Source organism: Ursus arctos, unplaced genomic scaffold, assembly GCF_023065955.2.
Source record: "Ursus arctos isolate Adak ecotype North America unplaced genomic scaffold, UrsArc2.0 scaffold_21, whole genome shotgun sequence".
Taxonomy (NCBI): domain Eukaryota; kingdom Metazoa; phylum Chordata; class Mammalia; order Carnivora; family Ursidae; genus Ursus; species Ursus arctos.
In genome coordinates this window covers 41,190,501-41,210,825 of record NW_026622886.1, presented here as the reverse complement: position 1 = coordinate 41,210,825, position 20,325 = coordinate 41,190,501, and the positions used below count along the sequence as shown (strand labels likewise).

Below are 20,325 nucleotides of genomic sequence, written 5' to 3'. Positions count from 1 at the left end.
ATATTGACAGTTTGACTATTTTTAGTAATAGGGTACAGAATTTGAGTTCTCAGTAAATTCTATTAACAAATTGTTTCATTTATATGTGTCAAATACTAGAAAACCTGAACAATTTACATAGTAAGTTATTAGAAAGTATAACCTTTAGTTTCATATAACAAACTGTGGAATTTTATGTCATTTTGTATGTCCCATAATAATTAGGCATCAATTTAAATAAAGCATCGTCTCATTATGACTCCTTTATTGCATTTAAAAAAACCTTTTTTTTTTTAAGATTTTATTTGAGAGAGAGAGTGTGCACATGCTCATGCACAAGCGGGAGAGGGGGTAGGGCAGAGAGAAGGGGGAGCAGACTCCCTGCTGAGCACAGAGTTTTGACTAGATATATCATGGGATCATGACCTGAGCGGAAGGCAGACGCTTATCCACTGAGCTACCCAGGTGCCCAATATTGCATTTTATTATAAGGGTTTTAAGGGGGTAGGGCAGAGAGAAGGGGGAGCAGACTCCCTGCTGAGCACAGAGTTTTGACTAGATATATCATGGGATCATGACCTGAGCGGAAGGCAGACGCTTATCCACTGAGCTACCCAGGTGCCCAATATTGCATTTTATTATAAGGGTTTTAAGTTTGTTTTAGGCTTAGCTTTTACCTACCTGCCGTAAAAACAGGCAAAAATGTGAGAAATCATTGGTCAGCATAGAGTTTCTAGACATGCAGTATAATTTTCTGTAACTTGGAGCATTTGCAAGTTTAAAATAAAATGGGTCTTAAAAAGGTAAGTTGCAGAATGATGCAATGAGTATAATTTTACTTTAGTTATTTTTCATCTTTTAAAATTTTTTTTGCCTGTGCTTAATAAAATTAAATATTCAAAATATGTGATGAACATTTACCAGCTTTTAAAAGTGGTAATAAAAAGTAGTCTTTGTCCAGGATTGAGAGTTGAGAGGTACATAGATCTTACTCACTTGCATAGGAATCTTTACTCCTTAGGAACCAGAGCTTTTGATCTTTTGACGACCTTTTATTCTTAAAACTTAACAGGTTAGAGGAAGAAATGGCATATATTCAAGAAAAAAAGGAATTAAGGTATAAATGAAAGTAATATAACAGGAGCTAAAACCCAAGAACTGATTCTTGGAGGAGGGAAAATCACAATAGATAAATTACTAACTAGCATTATTAAGAAATAGGGGAATTTGTCAAAGAACTCATCACCCAAAAGAAACTCAGGCCCAGAAATCTTTCACACATGTCTTTGAAACCACAAAGAACAGATAATTCCAGTTCTGAGAGTTCTAGTACTGTTCCAGAACATAAAGTATGAAAACTTCCCAGTCTTTTATTTAAACCAATTACTGATAACACATCCTGACAGAAGATAACACTGAAAAAAGAAGACTACAGACCATTCAAATGTTCAAAATATAATCCAACAAGACAGTAAGTGTGACATACCGTGACCAAGTGATCCCAAGAATATGAGGGCGGTTCAATATTATGTGCTTTTGTTAAAACATTTCATTATGTTGGTAGGTAAGAGGGAGAAAAAGCAGTTCTCCAGGCACTGGTAAGATTCAACATTGATGCTTGATTTAAAAAACAAAACAAAACAAAACACCACCACCAAAACACAACACTTATTTAGGCTACGTAGTGTAATTAAGAGGAGTGAAACACCTTCCAAAGACCACCATCATCATACTTAATATGTCACTGGAGTGAAGAACAGGTCAGGGATGCTTTATCTCACTAGGGAGAATTCACTACCTGTTTGAAGGGAAACATTTAATAACAGGGAATTGTTAAGACCTTTTTTAACATTAGAAGTACATACATATACACACATCTCAACCCAAAAACCAGTAAATTACCAGATACCTTTACACTAATGTCAGGAACAAGGCAAAGATGGGTTTCTGTCTCCACTACATTCTTTTTGAAGGTAGCCGCGATAGGACAGAGGGGAATAAAAGTAGATGTGTAAGAATTGGAAAAGGTACGTGAGAATAATCAAGTCATTCAAGAAAAAAATTTAATATGGACAGTAAGAATTCAGTGAAGTAACAGGATGTGAAAGTAATGAACAAAAATCTGTAGTTTTCACAAAACGTCCATTGATTACAGCAACAGAAAGACAAAGTGCCTAGGAATTAAATGTAACAAGAAATGTTACGGTGGTGACCTTGAGTGAGGGTATTGTATGGTAGGGTAAGGTTACAATGTTATCTTTTTCAAAACTTAAGGAAAACTTTAAAATATTCTTGATCCCTAACAAAAATGTCCTTGGAACAAATGGAAAGACATTGCGTGTCCTTGGATAGGGTAACTCAACAAAGTTGTTGCTTCTCTCCAAGCTAATTTAATGCTAACTTAATTGTAAAAATTATTTCACAAGCTAGACAAGTTAATTTTAAAGTATATTTTGGTGGGAGGGAGAGGGGGCAGGTGTTTGGTCAAGATAGCCAAGAAAACTTTGACGAAGTGTAACAGTTGCTGAAGTTGGAGTTGTTGCTTAGCCCTACTAGATAGAAAAAGAGACTATTATGCTTCTGTATCAAAGCAGTGCAGCAGTGAGGCATTAATGGACAAATGGAGTAAAATAGGACAGGATAGAAAGTTGGACCTTTTTTTTTTTTTTTTAAAGGACTGGATAACCATTTGAAAAAGAAAATTGTATCCTGCCTCACATACAACATCCCTACTTAAGGTCACCGTTGTTTTGTTTACTTTAAATTAGTTTTGCCTGTTTTAGAACTTCATATAAATGGAGTTGTATAATATGTGCTCTTTTGTGTCGAGCTGTCATACTCATCACATCTGTGAGATTCTTGTTGGGTGTATTAATATTGACTTTTTATGACTGATTAGTAGCCATCGATACTAGTCTCTTTATACATTTGGTTTCTTTCTAGAGTTTGGCTATTGTGAATAGAGATAAAATGAATATTCTTGTATGAGTTCTTTTTAGGATATGGATCATTTTTATGAGTAAATATCTAAGAATGAAATTGTTCTCCATTTAGATTTTTAAGAAACTGCCACATTGTTTCACTTTACATAAAGTACCGTTGTCTCCTCATTCTCACCAACACTTGGTTTTGTGACTCTTTAATTTTAGCCATTCCAGTAAGTGTATAGGAGTAGTTTTAATTTACATGTCCTTGATGATTAATAATGTCCAGTGCTGTTCTGTGTGTTTGTTGGACTTTTTTTTCCTGACTTTTCCCAATTTTTGAAATTGAGGTGGTCTTTTTATTATCAAATTGTAGGAGTTCTTCATATATTCTAGATAGGCCCTTTGATACATACATTTTATAAATATTTTCTCCCAGTTTGATGAACTTAAGTTTTTTTTTTTTTTTAAAGATTTTATTTATTTATGTGACAGAGAGACAGCCAGTGAGAGAGGGAACACAGCAGGGGAGTGGGAGAGAAAGAAGCAGGCTCCCAGCAGAGGAGCCCGATGTGGGACTCGATCCCGGAACGCCGGGATCACGCCCTGAGCCGAAGGCAGACGCTTAACGACTGCGCTACCCAGGCGCCCCTGATGAACTTAAGTTTTTTAAATTTAGTTTTAAATTTAGTTTCACTTGATTGTCTTATAAATTAATTTCAACTTCTTCTTTTATGGTAATTGCTTTCCATGTTACGAGATACCTTTGTTTACCTTATGTTGCAATAATTTTCTTCTGTGTTTTATTCCTAAAAGCCTTATAGTTTCAGCTTTTACTTTTAGTCCTGTGATCTGTGTTGAATTAATTTTTGTGAATTAGGAATTGAGTTCAGTTTTTTCATGTGAACATCCAGTTGTTGAAGCACCGTTTATTGAAGACATCTTTTCTCTGTTGAATTGCACTGATACCAGAGATCAGTTGACTGAAAGCGTGGGTTTATTTCTCGACTCTCTTGTGTTCCATTGGTGTTTTTGTGTGTTCTCATGCCAGTATAAAGCTGTTGTATTAGTGTAGTGTATTAGACAACCTTGCCGCTCTTGACTTTTTGGGCAGATGATTCTTTGTTGTGAGGAGCTGTCCTTTGTATTCTGTGTATTGTAGGATGTTTAGCAGCCTCTTGGCCTTCAGCTACTATTTGCTAGTAGCATTCCTTCTTCCCCCGGGAGTGACAACCAGAAATGTCTCTAGACATTGCCAGCTATCTGTTGGAGGTTAAAAATTGCCCTTTGTTGAGAAGTCCTGGTATGGATCTATAGAAGTCTGATGTGAGGTAGTATAACTTCTCTAGCTTCATTCTTCCTTTCCCAAGAGAATTTTGATTTTTTAGGGTTTTTTGTTTTGGGGTTGTTGTTGTTGTTGTTGTTGTTTTGGTATTTCCCATTGTAAATTTTGGAATCAGTTTGTCAGTTTCAATTTTTTTAAAAAAAATAAGCTTGCTCAAATTTTGATTGGGATTGTGTTGAAGCTATGTAGCTTTTTGAAGAGAATCAACGTTTTAACAATACTGTCTTTCAACAGTGAACCATAGTATCTCATACTTACTTAATAGTCACAGTAGTTTTTGTTGATTCCTTGGGATTTTCTACAGTGAATATCCACCTATTTCAGTCCTGACTTTGGTAATTTGTGTTTTCTTTCTTTTTTCCTTCAATTTATCTAATTAGGGATTTACTAACTTATCAAAGAACTGACTTTAAGGTTTGTTAATTTTCTCTATTGTTTGTTGCCTTATTTCATTGATTTTTTCTCTTTTATTTTAATGCACCCTTTCTTCCTTTCTAATTCTTAAACAATTAAAGGTATGTATTTTTCTCTAATTACTTCTTGAGCTACATTCTACAAACTCTGGTAATGTCATTCAGTTTGAAATACTTTTTTAAAGATTTTATTTTTAGGTAATCTCTACACCCAGCGTGGGGCTCAAACTCACAACCCTGATATCAGGAGTTGCATGCTCCACTGACTGAACGAGCCAGCCAGGTGCCCCTAGATTGAAATATTTTTAATTCTGTTGTGATTTTCCTTTGATCCATGGGTTATTTAGAAGGAATTTTCAAGTATTTGGAGGTTTATTTTTTTTTTTTTTTTTTTTTTAAAGATTTTATTTATTTATTTTACAGAGAGAGACAGCCAGCGAGAGAGGGAACACAAGCAGGGGGAGTGGGAGAGGAAGAAGCAGGCTCTTAGCGGAGGAGCCTGATGTGGGGCTCGATCCCAGAACGCCGGGATCACGCCCTGAGCCGAAGGCAGACGCTTAACGACTGCGCCACCCAGGCGCCCCTGGAGGTTTATTTTTATTGCTATCTAATTTAATTCCATTTTGGTCAGAGAGCCATATTCTTTAAAATTTCAGAATGTTTTTGTTTGTTTTGTCTACTTGGGTTTGTTTTATAGTTCGGCATCTTGATAAGTGAATGTCCCATGTACACTCGGAAGAAAGTATATTCTGGGAAAAAAAATGTATATCCTGTGGTAGATGGGCATAATGTTTTAGAAATGTCAGGTCAAGGTAGTTGATAAAATTTGAATTTTATATTCTTTGTGATTTTTTGTTGTTGTTGCTGTTTTTGGTATTAAATACCCAAAGAAGACGAGTATTTAAGATTTCCAGCTATGTTTGTCAAATTTTGTTTTTCTCTTTAATAATGTCAGTTTTTGCTCCATGTATTTTATTTTATTTATTTATTTTTTTAAATAATACTTTTTTATTATATTATGCTCCATGTATTTTAAAACCTGATGACCTGGGGCGCCTAGGTGGCTCAGTCATTAAGCGTCTGCCTTCGGCTCAGGGCCTGATCCCAGAGTCCTGGGATCGAGCCCCCTGCATTGGGCTCCCTGCTCTGCTGGGAGCCTGCTTCTTCCTCTGCCATTCCCCCTGCTTGTGTTCCCTTTCTCGCTGGCTGTCTCTCTCTCTGTCAAATAAATAAAATCTTTAAAAAAAAAAATAAGTAAAACCTGATGACTAAATACATACATATTTGTCTTCCTGATGTTTGACTTTTTTATGAATATAAAATGTTTCTCTTTAAATATACCTTATCATCAAATATATTTTCTTTTATGTTAATATGGAAAAGTCACCCCAACTTTTTAAAGATTAGTGTTGCATAGTGTACCTTTTTTTATTTTTCAGTTATTCTGTATTTTTAAATGGTGTGCCTTATAGACAGTGAATAGTTAATTCTTGCTTTGATTCAGTTTCATAATTTTTGCCCTATAATAGGAGTGCTTATATAGTCCTTTGGCGTTTATTATAAATATTTGATACGGTTGGATTTAGGTGTATCATTCTTTTTGCTTTTGTTGTTGTTGTTGTGGTCCCCCCCAATGCCTTCTTTTGGGTTAATCAAATCTTTTATAGCAGCAGTTCTCAAAGTTTGATTCGGGGGGCCCTGGGACATCCTGTGACCCTGAAAGTGTCAAAATTTATCATGTGAATAATTATTTTCCCTTTGACTCTCGTTTTCTAATAAGTGCACAGTGTGATTTTCCAGAGGCCCCATGACGTGATCATCACAACAGACTGAATGCAAAATCAGATATGGAATCTGGTTTTTTTTAAGTGCAAACATATAAATCAGTGCTATTTTTCTCACTTTTTTTGAGAATATAGTTAATTTTTAAAAAATGTTTATGTTAACATGTGATAGGTTTATTTTTGTTACTTTTAATTTTTAATATGGTAAGCATTGACGGATACAGCCTACATAAAGAAAAGTTTTTGGGGTCTTCATTGATTTTTAAAGCATTAGAAGGGTTCCTGAAACCAAAAGGTTAGGAATCTGTTTTATATTTAATTTTGATTTCCTCTGTTAACTTTTTAGATACATCTCTTAGTGTTTTTTGAATTGTCACTCTAGGCTATGGATTGTAAATTGCATCTTAAATTCATGACAGTCTATTAAAAGTTAATATTGTACCACTTGATATAAATTATATAAACCTTGCAACATTTTTCCATTTACTTTCTTCCTGTCTTTATGCTACTATTTTTTAAATATATATTTGTATGTGTATCTGTAATACAGTATTATTTATAGTTTGAAGAAAAAATACTAGTGAAGTTCTCTGTACTACTTGTGCTTGAAGAAAAGTTTAATTAGAGGAAATAGATTTGTAGCGCTTAGGAAGGTGATTTCTGGGCACTTTTTAAGTACTTTGCAGGTTGATGGCAGTAAGTTACTGGATTTCACTTAGGTGATTTTTCTTGATAAAGGTGTACTGCTAACACTGATTATCAGCAATGATTAAAGCTCACCACTGAAAAATAGAAAGACCTCCTTGAGGAAACTGGGAAGAAGAAAGAGGACTAAAATTTAGTTTTATTTACATGAACAATATTAAGACCACCCTTTTTATTTTTTTAAGTTTACTTACTTATTTATAGTAATCTCTAAACCCAACATGGGGCTTGAACTCACAGCCCTGAGATCAAGAGTTGCATGCTCTCCATGTAGTCAGCCAGGCACTCCATGTAGTCTCTTAAATATAACCTTTTATGTATACACACATTTACATTTCTGGTGATCTTTGTAAATCTGAGTAACCATCTGGTTTAATTTTTCTTTAGCTTAAAGAGCTTTGTTTGGCAATTTTCTTGCAGTATAGGTTTGGTAGTGATACAGTTTCAGTTTTTATCATAAATTGTCTTTATTTTCAAGGGATAATTTCACTGGATTTGGAATTCTAGGTAGACCTTTTTCTGTTTTTAGTTACATCATTATCTGGTGTTCAAATTGTTGTTTTTCTAAAATACAGTTTTAGAGAGCTTATAGTCTTCATCTGCAGAAGGGTTGGTCCAACAAAGCTATTTTGCCGTTCCCACAATTTAGAACTCTTTAAATTCATTTTTTGGAATCCCTTTTATTTTTACTCCAAATTTTTTCATTGTGTCATGTTAGGTCTTTGCACATATGCCATGTCTCTTTGTCACTGCCGTTATTTTGGATTGGATTGTTCTTGGATTTCTCCAACCTTTCTGCTTATTTTTTCTTCCTTCTCTTAATTCCCCAAATTGCACTCCCTATGGCTTCTGCAGTCAAGGAGTTAGCAGTTTACTGAACATCTGTATTTGGTAAATATTGATCTGATATTTATCGAATGAAACTATTTTTATCCTGCCCCTTATGCTTGACAAAATGCATTGGCTCCCAGTTTTACCACATCACATTTAAATTTGCTGGCCTAACTTTAAAGGTTCTCCATAATGTTCCTGGGGCCTACCTTTCCTATTGTGTTTTATATGCCTTTTCTATCAAACAGTTATTTTCATCCCTCATTTTTTTAATCTTTTTTATTTAAATTGCTTAACATATAGTGTATCATTAGTTTCAGATGTGGAGTTTAGTAATTCATCAGTTGCATATAATACCCAGTGCTCATTACATCTCGGGTCCTTCTTAATGCCCATCACACAGTTACCCCATCCCCCCACCTGCTTCCCGTCCAGCAACGCTGTTTGTTTCCTATAGTTAAGAGTCTCTTATGGTTTGTCTCCCTCTCTGATTTCGTCTTACTCTATTTTTCCCTCCCTTCCCCTATGATCCTCTGTTTTGTTTCTTAAATTCCATATATAAGTAAAACCATATATGATAGCTGTCTTTCTCTGATTGACTTATTCCACTCATCATAATACCTTCTAGTTCCATGCACGTCGATGTATATAGTAAAATTTCATCCTTTTTGATGGCTGAGTAATATTCTCTCTGTGTGTGTGTGTGTGTGTGTTTGTGTGTGTGTGTGTGTGTATGTATCTTCTTTATCCATTCATCTGTTGATGAACATCTGGGCTCTTTCCATAGTTTGGCTCTTTTGGACGTTGCTGCTATAAGCATTAGGGTGCAGGTGCCCCTTCGGATCACAATGCTTGTATCCTTTGGGTAAATACCTAGTAGTGCAATTGCTGGATTGTGGTGTAGCTCTATTTTTAACTTCTTGAAGAACCTCCATACTGTTTAGAGTGGCTGTACCAGCTTGCATTCCTACCAGCAGTGTTAAGAGTGTTCCTCTTTCTCTGCATCCTTGACAAACATTTGTCGTTTCCTGACTTGTTAATTTTAGCCATTCTGACTGGCGTGAGGTGGTATCTCACTGCGGTTTTGATTTGTGTTTCCCTGATGCTGAGTGATGTTGAGCATTTTTTCATGTGTCTTTTGGCCGTTTGTCTTTGGAGAAATGTCTGTTCATGTCTTCTGGCAATTTCTTGACTGGATTATTTGGGGGTTTTTTGGGTGTTGAGTATGGTAAGTTCTTGATAGATCTTGGCTACTAGCCCTTTATCTGATAAGACATTTCCAGATATCTTCTCCCATTGCATAGGTTGTCTTTTAGTTTTGTCAACTGTTGGCCTTTGTTGTGCAAAAGCTTTTTATCTTGATGAAGTCCCTATAGTTAATTTTTGCTTTTGTTTCCCATTCCTCATTTTTAAAAAATATGCATTCTACTCATTCTGGTCTCTGATCTTTCCATTTGAAATGCTCTTCTTTTCTAACAATATCCCATAAGCCTAGTACCTAAATATCTGTCCCTTAGGTGCAGTCTTCTGTCCTCTAAATACTAACATTGAATTTAAGAGTTTTTAAAAAGAAATTGTGCAGAGTAGTGCATGCCTTCAATTCATTTCTAAAATAGCTTTGTGAATTCCTTAACCTCATCAACCAGTGGTAAATATTTGAAGATAGGGACCTTACTTTTCTTATTCAGTACAGTCTTGAATACAATGGCTCTTCAATAGAAATTCATGCACGAAACATCTGTGTGCTAAACTCTATGGGAAGAACATGAAGGAAGAACTTTTCTCCCTCCTCAATCAATGGACCTACATGCAAACCTATAATAATAGTACAAAACACTAATATGAAAGGACTGTCCGAGGTTCTTTGGGAACACAGAGTAGTACTAACTTGTTTGCTTTTTGCAACCAATGGTTCGATGCTTTTAAATTTTAAACAGGAAAATAAAAGGAATGCACATTCTTTTGGTTCAGAAGGTGGAGTTGGTGATAGAGGATAGGAGGAAGGCAGGGTCAGAGTTGGCAAAGTGACATATTGGATGGAATTGCTATTTCAGGTAAACCATAGGATCTTTGTTAGGAGCAGACTCTTAATTAGCCTTTTTAGTACTAAAAAATGTTTTGCGTATATGAAGGATTGGGAGGGGTAAAAGCATCTTAAGTTTCATGATACCATGGTGGAAATGAGTGGGGAAACACTGGAAACCAACTGCAGGGAGCTTCTCAATCCAAATTTGTTTTAAAACCTTATTCATATACTATCTGTGATACAGGTATAGTGCATTTACTTTGTGTTGATAGTTGCTAGGCAGAAAAAATTAATGCTTTTGTCTGTTTTTCTGTTTTTATATTTAATGTAAATTAAAATTTTTTTTTCTATTTTATATTACAGTCTTGGCCCCTTAGTGAGTAAAGTGAAAGAATACCAAGTAGAGACCATTGTAGATACCCTCTGCACTAACATGCTTTCTGATAAGGAACAACTTCGAGATATTTCAAGTATTGGCCTTAAAACAGTAATTGGAGAACTTCCTCCAGCTTCCAGTGGTAAGCAAGAGCACTTTTTTCTTCCTAGTTCCATTTTACATGGAGCTATTTTTCCTCCTGGCCAGGGAGGGAGAGCGGTGTCTATCAAAGGATCTTTGTAAGCATCTCTTTGAACAGATAAGGGGGGAAAAGTCCGGGAGTCTTATTTTTGCTTGAAAATAAATTCAGTTTTCAGTTTTAAATGAATATTATTTTGATTGAATTTAAGTATCTCGTAGGAATAGCAAGATGTTTTTATTGTTGTATGTACCATGACTAGTATCTTTATTAAGGCTGACTCTATAGCTTCTTTGGTAATTTAAATTTAAAACGGCAATTAATGAATTTGTCAATTAGATTTTGGCCTCTGACACAAATATTTAGGTAGTGCAAGTTTTAGAATTGATGTTGACTAATTGATTCAGCTGTCGGCTAAAATCAGCAGGCTAAAGTTATTGATGGTCTTATCTACAGATGGAGTGAAATTATTATCTATTTCATGGAAAGATGTAGACTGGTAGTAGTGTATGTAGTCTAAGTATATAGTTTTTACTCATTTACTTAACAAATATATATTAATCTTTTGCTATGCTAGCTGTCATGCTAGATGATACGTGTGTATTATTTCAGTTAATCCAAACGTCAGCCATATGGGAGGTCTTAATATTCCTAGTTTATTGATGAAGGAACTGAAATGCAGAGAGATTAGGTTAATGCACCCAAAGCTGTGATTACCTGTTTGGGTGAAGATTCAAATCCTCCATTATCTTTTAATCCAAAGCTGATGGTTTTCAACTGTTTCTTACCAGTGTTACTTTATTCTTATTATTTCAAAAAACATTTCTTATAACTGTATTAGTTATATTGGCATTTTCCTCATTTCTTTTCATTGAAACACGTTTGTTTTTAGCTGATTTCTGGTTCTAACAAGAATTCTGTTAACCATTCAGATTTGTTTCTTGTTCCTTTTTTCTCCCATTTGCCAGTAACAAGACAAATCTACTTCAACATAGTAATAACCTTGATTTTCGAGTTCTCTGGAACAGCATTTCTAGTTCATCATAATGAAGTTTTGGAATCTTTGGATTGGAATAGGAAGGATCTTAAAGGTTTACAGCTCTCTTTTTTAAGAGATCATGTTGTTAGAGCTCAGAATATATTTGGTTTTTAATTCACTGAAATTTTAAAAAGTCTAGGTTGCTAGTAAAGAGTATTCAAGTAGAAGAAAATTGATTTCTGCTTCCCAGTCTAGAGGTGCAAACACTGTAGGTACTACTGACTCCATAGTTAGCAGTCATGTCAGTATATAGAAGTAGTTGTCCAGTAGGGTCTGTTGAATCATTATTGTTTTGCCTGTGTCATGTATTCCTTCTGCAGTTATTATCTCTTATTCCTGTCTAAGTCTAATAAATTATTTTGTTAAAAACAATTTTGAAATACTTGTTTTTCTGACATGGCTCTCTTAAGTCTCGATTATCATCAAGTTCAGAGTTGTTGATTATCTGGTAACCACCATGAATATAAGGTAGAGTCAGTATACTTGCCTTGAAATTATTCTGGGTTTATTATTCATGCAGGCTCTGCATTAGCTGCTAATGTATGTAAAAAGATTACTGGACGTCTTACCAGTGCGATAGCGAAGCAGGAAGATGTCTCTGTTCAGCTGGAAGCCTTGGATATTATGGCTGATATGTTGAGCAGGTAAACATGCCCGTCATTTGCATTATTTGTAATACAAAAACTATGTGCGTTTATTAAAAACACCTTTTGAGAAATATAATTTGGTCTAAAATTGTCCATGTTTAAATTGTGGCTCTTTTATAAATATGTGGGTAGTGGTAAGGGGAGAAATAAGCTAATTATATTTATCACATAATATTGCACAGCAGGCATTTTTTTGTAGTTTTGAAAAGTAATAAAATTTGTGACTTGAATATTTCCGCACGGTTTTTGTTTTGCTTTACTCTTATATTTTGATTACAGTGATTTCTCTGTTAAATAAGAGATGTGCTGGTAGGAGTCGCAAATTTTCCAGTTAAAATAATGGCGTAAATTTCAGCAACCATGATTATACTGCATGTTTGGGGAGGAGGGAGCTTGGCTTTATACATTTGTTCCTTGTTTGCTTTCCCCTGAAAGTCAAACTTGGGAAGATAGGAAGATATAAACAACTCTAAGGGGGAGAATACCTTAAAAGACCTGTCAGTTTCCGTTTATCCCTAATTCTCAAAATCATTATATGTCTTCATTGTTTATGTATTATTTGTGCCTGATTCACTGCAGCTTGAAAATAATGAGTGCCTTCATATGGTACATATTTATAGTAAAAGGTAAGAGCTGTCATCCTGGCACACACAAGAACTTATACTTTACTATAGGAGATAAGAACAAAAATGGGATTAAATACTGAGACTGTGTGTTCTGGGGTTTAAAATGGAAGATTCCAAGAAAGTTTGTTATGGAAAGAATGACATTTGAATTTAGTTTTGAAGAATGGGTAGGGCACAGGTGTCTCTGCCCAGGCTTAGAATATATCAGCATAAACATCTTGTATTCTCGTTTTCCAGAATATATAGAATGAATAGAAAAGTAGTAGGAAATCATTTTCATAGGTTGTGGTCATGTTGAAGAGGGTGAGGAATTTATACTTAAAATTCATAGGTAGTAAATATTCAGGTAGACTTTTTGTCCTGTGTGTTACTGGATCAGTTTCAGGGTCCTGGCACATAGATGTTTAACTGCTATTGACTCCCTGAACTGCACATGTGAAATGATTGGGAAGAGAGGGTTGGACCAACAGGATCAATGCAACTTAGTACATAGATAGGTTCAGGAAAGACCATAGGGAGAGGGGGCAGTCAAGAGGTTTTGAGATTTTGAGGGTTAAGAACTTGTAGAAAGCTATCATAGAGAAAAAGCTATTAATAGGGAAAACACTTCAGAGATCTGGGAATGGGAAAAGTGACAAGACCATTGGTTTTTTGATGTATTCTCAAGCTTGTTGGTTGGATATCTTATAGATGGGGATATGGTTCTAGATTCTAGAAGTGAATTTGGGGATACAGATTTCAAAACTGCCTTTACTTAACTTTTCAGTTGGGTTGGCAGGGAGAGTAAGAATTTAGTTTTACTTTAATTCTGAATTTGGATTAGTGTCATCTAAATGTTTACTCTTTGAATACATTGAGGTCAGAGGCTGGACATTTCAGTAGTGCCCAGACATCTTGAATTGATTTATGGTTTTCTTTCTTTTTTTATTTTATTTTAAGGCAAGGAGGACTTCTTGTTAATTTCCATCCTTCAATTCTGACCTGTCTGCTCCCCCAGTTGACCAGCCCTAGACTTGCAGTGAGGAAAAGAACCATTATTGCTCTTGGCCATCTGGTTATGAGCTGTGGAAATATAGTTTTTGTAGATCTGATTGAACATCTGTTGTCAGAATTGTCCAAAAATGATTCCATGTCGACAACAAGAACCTACATACAGTGTATTGCTGCAATTAGTAGGCAAGCTGGTCATAGAATAGGTAAGAAATGTTTAAATAGTTCAAAATTTTCTTTAATTAAAAAAAAAAAAAAAGAATGTTTTTAAGAACCAGTATGTTTTTCTTAGGTGAATACCTTGAAAAGATAATTCCTTTGGTGGTAAAATTTTGTAATGTAGATGACGATGAATTAAGAGAGTACTGCATTCAAGCCTTTGAGTCATTTGTGAGAAGGTAAGTTTTTAGGATCTCTATATTCAAATAAAATTTTCCCTTAAGAAGAGAGTAATAATTAAGATCTAGAGTAGGTGGGAGAAATGGGTTATTTTACTGACAGCCAGGATGAGTCTTGGTTTCAGATGTGTTTGATTAGATTAAATTTTTATTAAACAGTAATTGATAACCAGTGCAGTATTTGAAGTAGATGTGATCTTATATTTGAAAATATGGTCCTTATATTTATTTTGAAATGTTTTATTCTCATTGTTAGGACTTGAAAGAATTTGGAAAGGTATTTATGGTTGTCTTTTGGTTTAATTTAATAATGTAGTTACTATCTTAAAGAGCATCAGGGTAAATTAATTACCTGGCCAAAAATATATAGTGAATTTTATATCTTTCCAACATTTTTTTCGAAGTTTGTCACATCCATTTTGCTAGGGCAGTGAATCTCAATTTGGAAACCTTGATTCTAGTAAGAAAATCCTTGTTTATGTGTTAGGCAGGCCATACTGGCTGAGGAGCAGATTTTTTTGCCTTTGGCTAGAATTGACAGTCTGGTAGAGCATAGTGTCTTGAGACTTCACTGGTTGGTATCTGCAGTAATCCCTTGCTCCACTCATGGTTTTAAGAAGAAGCTTTATGGTCATACCAAATTTTTAAAATCAAACTGTGGGATTCGTTTCTGTTCTTTTAATTGAGAAACATAAATTATTCCATTATTGTGGGGCATTTCTGTGTTCTGTCTCTTAGCATATAGCTAGAAGACCAAGCCTAGAAGTATGTGCACTGGCATTTTCACAAACAGTCCTAGTTGCTGAAGAGCACATTCGCTTGGACTTGGTCTTCTAGTCTTAGGTTGAGAAGATAGAGCATATACAGATTTCTCTCTGTACTACCCCCCCATTAACCATGATATATCAGTTATTGTAAGAACCATCCTGACTTGAGAGATGTTAAAATGGGAATTGTTCATCTCAAAATTAAGTGTAATTTGAAAAGTAAATATTTTTAAAATATTTGGAGTCATTGGTATTGAAAGGCTGAGAACCACTTTTCCTATGCCGTGTTAAAGGGAAGAAAAAAATCTGGTAACAAAACATGTCAGATAGTGAATCAAGAAGAGCAGTACAGATATTCAAGGCAGCTTTTACTTTCTTCTTCAGATGTCCTAAGGAAGTATATCCTCATGTTTCTACTATTATAAATATTTGTCTTAAATATCTTACCTATGATCCAAATTATAATTATGATGATGAAGATGAAGATGAAAATGCCATGGATGCAGATGGTGGTGACGATGATGACCAAGGTATTTCAGATTAAATAGAAGGAATTTGTTAAATTTTTGTGAAAGACCCAGTGTTATAGATGGAGATGATCCTTTCCTAGTGAAAGGGGAAATGACCTCAATATTCAACTATAGCAACTTGATTAGATAAATTATAGGGCATCCATGTATTGAACTGCTGTGCCACATTTTCAGAATCTAGAAAAATACTAAAGCAGTTATTAATAAGTTGAGTGGAAAAAGTAGATAACAAAATTATGTCCCAGTTTTATTTTTTTAAATACACAGAAAAAAAAAATTTACTAGTACATTTAAAACTGCTAGCCAAGAGAATTTTGTTCTTTATTCAGATTTTCTGCAAAGGGTTTTTATAAGGAGGGAAATGAATGTTATTTTATTTTTATTTTTTTCTGTAAGGAGCTTTTTTTTTTTTTAATTATGTTAGTCACCATACAGTACATCCCTAGTTTTTGACGTAAAGTTCCATGATTCATTACTTGTGTATAAGACCCAGTGCACCATGCAATACGTGCCCTCCTCAGTATCCATCGCCAGCCTCTTCCATTCCTCCACCCCCCTCCCCTCTGAAGCCCTCAGTTTGTTTCTCAGAGTCCATAGTCTCTCATGCTTCATTCCCCCTTCTGATTACCCCCCCTTCTTCTTCCCTTTCTTCTACCAATCTTCCTACTTCTTATGTTCCATAAATGAGTGAAACCATATGATAGTTGTCTTTCTCTGCTTGACTTATTTCGCTTAGCATTATCTCCTCCAGTCCTGTCCATGTTGCAGCAAATGTTGAGAACTAGTTCTTTTTGATAGCTGAGTAATATTCCATTGTATATATGGACCATATCTTTTTTTTTTTTAATGATTTTTTATTATATTATGTTAGTCACCATACAGTACATCCCCAGTTTCCGATGTAAGGCTCAATGATTCATTAGTTGCGTATAACACCCAGTGCACCATGCAATACGTGCCCTCCTTACTACCCATCACCAGCCTATCCCATTCCCCCACCCCCCTCCCCTCTGAGGCCCTCAGTTTGTTTCTCATAGTCCATAGTCTCTCATGTTTCATTCCCCCTCCTGATTACCCCCCCTTTCTTTATCCCTTTCTTCCCCTACTGATCATCCTAGTTCTTATGTTCCATAGATGAGAGAAATCATATGATAGTTGTCTTTCTCTGCTTGACTTATTTCACTTAGCATATCTCCTCCAGTGCCGTCCATGTTGCAGCAAATGTTGAGAACTCGTTCTTTCTGATAGCTGAGTAATATTCCATTGTATATATGGACCACAACTTCTTTTTTTTTTTTTTTTTTTTTTTTAAAGATTTTATTTATTTATTTGACAGAGATAGAGACAGCCAGCGAGAGAGGGAACACAAGCAGGGGGAGTGGGAGAGGAAGAAGCAGGCTCATAGCGGAGAAGCCTGATGTGGGGCTCGATCCCGGAACGCCGGGATCATGCCCTGAGCCAAAGGCAGACGCTTAACCACTGTGCCACCTAGGCGCCCCTGGACCACAACTTCTTAATCCAGTCATCTGTTGAAGGGCATCTCAGCTCCTTCCACGATTTAGCTATTGTGGACAATGCTGCTATAAGCATTGGGGTGCATATGGCCCTTCTCTTCACTACGTCTGTATCTTTGGGGTAAATACCCAGTAGTGCAGTGGCTGGATCATATGGTAGCTCAATTTTTAACCTTTTAAGGGACCTCCACACTGTTTTCCAGAGTGGCCGTACCAACTTGCATTCCCACCAACAATGTAGGAGGGATCCCCTTTCTCCACATCCTCTCCAACATTTGTTGTTTCCTGCCTTGTCAGTTTTTGCCATTCTGACTGGCGTAAGGTGGTATCTTAGTGTGGTTTTGACTTGAATTTCCCTGATGGCTAATGATTTTGAACATTTTTTCATGTGTCTGTTAGCCATTTGTATGTCTTCATTGGAAAAGTGTCTATTCACATCTTCTGCACATTTTTTGATTTGTTTATTTGTTTCTCGTGTATTGAGTTTGAGAAGTTCTTTGTAGATCTCGGATACCAGTCTTTTATCTGTAGTGTCATTTGCAAATCTCTTCTCCCATTCCGTGGGTTGCCTCTTAGTTTTTTTGACTGTTTCCTTGGCTGTGCAGAAGCTTTTTATCTTGATGAAGTCCCACAAGTTCATTTTTGCTTTTGTTTCTCTTGCCTTTGTAGAGGAGATGAATGTTATTTTAAAACTGTATGGTAGATATACATATTCAGCGGTTTGGTTGGGTTTATGCATACTTTGATGAAAAATCCTAAATATTGTTTGAGGCTCCATTTAACTTTCATGAATCATCTAAACATTTCTGAGGCTCCTAAGATTGATGTCATGCTATGATTTGTAGTATTTACTCTGGAAAGGAATAGCACTTTCAAGGACATAGAGGTTGCTCGTGTTTAGTTGTTTCTGCTTGTATTAAAAGAATCATAGTGGAGATAATTAAATGGGTAAGTTACAAGGTATGTGGGTTGGTGGATTTCCTGATATTTTTCATCCTTTTAAATTTGATTCTTTGAATGAATTTACATTCCTCCAAAGTCTATAATTTCATTTATCTTTTAAAAAGAAAACAAACTACAAAAAATCCCTCTTAACCTGATATTATAGTCTGGCAGCTACTGCCCGGTTTCTCCTACAGCAGAACTCAAAAGAATGCTCTCCAATTCCTTTTTCTCCTTCTGTCATGAATCCAGTCTTTCAGTGATTGAAGGATCACCACTGACCTCCGATATTTGCCTATTAGATCAGCAGCATTTCTTTATTTAATTTCCAGGATACCACACTCTCCTGGTATTAGTCCTGTTTTGTGATGATATTAGTCCTATTTTTGTGATGACTCCTTCTCGGTCTCTCTACTGGTTGCTCTTCATAATCCTGATCACTAAACTTTGGAGTTTTCCAGGGCTTGGACGTCTCTGTGATACTCTTATATTCCTGTTAATCTCATTTAGTCTCCTGAGTTTAATATCAGTATGCAGAAAACTCAAATTTTTTCTTTATTCCAGATCTTTCCTGTGAATTTCAAGTTTGTATATACACTTGGTTAATTGACTTACTGCTTAGGTGTCTAAAAATCTTCTCACCCCTTCCCCCTCTCCTGCTTAACCAGCCTTTTCTATCACAGAATGGCACCTTCGTCTTAGTTTCTCAGGCCAAAAACTTTGGGGTATACCTAATTACTTTCATACATCCCCTTCATTCAGTCTCACATCTCAGGGCTTTCCCCTTATATTCTTCCTTCTCAACGTTTTTATTTTCTTTTATAACTAATCCCATTCGACATATTGTAATTATTTTCCACCCACTGGGATGTAAGTTTCATGAAGACAGACTTTCAGCCTTTCTATTGACTGTTTTATTCCAGTGCCTAGGATAGTGCTTGACATACAGAAGACACTCAGTAAATGTGCTGTATTATTGAAGGGGTTATAACAGAATATCCTTTGAAAAAGGCAGTAGCAGTAAATCAATATTCCTGTTTTCGATGGTTTTTAGTGTGCCAAGTACTTATGTTGAATAACCAAGTCCTTCAGCTGTTTTATCTGTTTGCATGGATTATACCTAATCTGCCTTTCTACCATAATGTTATTGTAACATAAAAGCAACATAATTTCAGTGATTAGGGTATTTAATGTTTCAGTAACCCTTTTTTCAACAAAGTATATTTCTGCAAAATAATTCCCATAGTTGGGTTGCCATGGAAAAAACTTCATTTATTTATTAGCTTTTAAATAGTGCATTTTGATACAGTACTTTTTAATTTTTATTCACATATGTATTGGTGAATAAATCAAATGCCTTGGGCTTAGTAGTATTTTGTTGGGTTTTCCCATAATGTGCCATGATGAAATTAAACCTTCTGGAGATTGGGAAAATTTATTATATAATCCTAGGATTTTTTTTAAGGCATAGCTGGCTCCATTTAGCTGTCACTAAGCTAATTGCAATATAAGCCAATGAAGAGACAACATCTTTTTCTCCTAGTGAGGAATCAGCATTTCAGGGCTATAGTCTTATCTAAGAATAACAAAATTATTGTTAGATAATTTTAGACTGTCCTGAGAACTGCTAGTATTTTTGCCATCCTCCTGACTTTGTTACCCAACTGATTCAGCCTTAGAGTGTTAGAAGGAAATAATTTTCAGAGATTTCACACACATGAAAGTTAATGAAGGATACGTAAGTGAAATGGAATTGATAGCATTGGAATATTGTTTTAAGATTTAACAATAATTTGGAGAAGATGGTGTTTTGTTTTTACATGGTGCTTTGTTGTTACCAGAATTTTCTTGTAATTGAGGAAGTATAATTTCTTTAAACTACCTTAAGAGAATATATTGGAAGGTTGGAAATATACGTATTTTTTCCTAGTAGCCCATCAACAAATTTAGTGAAAAGCCTTAAAGCCACAAAGAAAGCTGATGTCAGGATTCTTTTTCTCTCCAGCATGTCCTGGGATTGGTAACCATACTTTTCTCAACACCTCATCTATAGTCATTAATCTTATTTCCTGGTTTATCTTATTAACTCCTTGATTGATTGATTTTCCTATAATGTCAAATGAGTCCTTTGAACTTCTATTCGTGCTGTTTAAAAGGCTGATTTTACAAATATTTATGTTGGAAAGAAGTTTCACTGTTTGTTAATCATTATAAAGATTGATAAGGTGCTTATTACCCATAATAAGTGAGAAGGTGATAAGTTAAAAAGTTATGATTATTTTCTTTAGAGATCAATTTGTGTGTAAATTTGTATAATTTCTTGTTCTTTTAAAGCTCTATTAAAAAAACA

At 35.2% G+C, this 20,325-nt stretch overlaps 1 protein-coding gene across 1 annotated transcript in view; it reads left to right on the top strand.

The window, feature by feature from the left end:
- Positions 1-20,325, top strand: part of CAND1 (cullin associated and neddylation dissociated 1) — a 48,342-nt gene that overhangs the window by 16,897 nt on the left and 11,120 nt on the right. Inside the window, exons 3-7 of the mRNA XM_026500088.4 lie at positions 10,371-10,525; positions 12,082-12,205; positions 13,774-14,030; positions 14,117-14,222; positions 15,374-15,519. Coding sequence (XP_026355873.1) covers positions 10,371-10,525; positions 12,082-12,205; positions 13,774-14,030; positions 14,117-14,222; positions 15,374-15,519 — 788 coding nt within the window. The remainder of the gene's footprint in view (positions 1-10,370; positions 10,526-12,081; positions 12,206-13,773; positions 14,031-14,116; positions 14,223-15,373; positions 15,520-20,325) is intronic.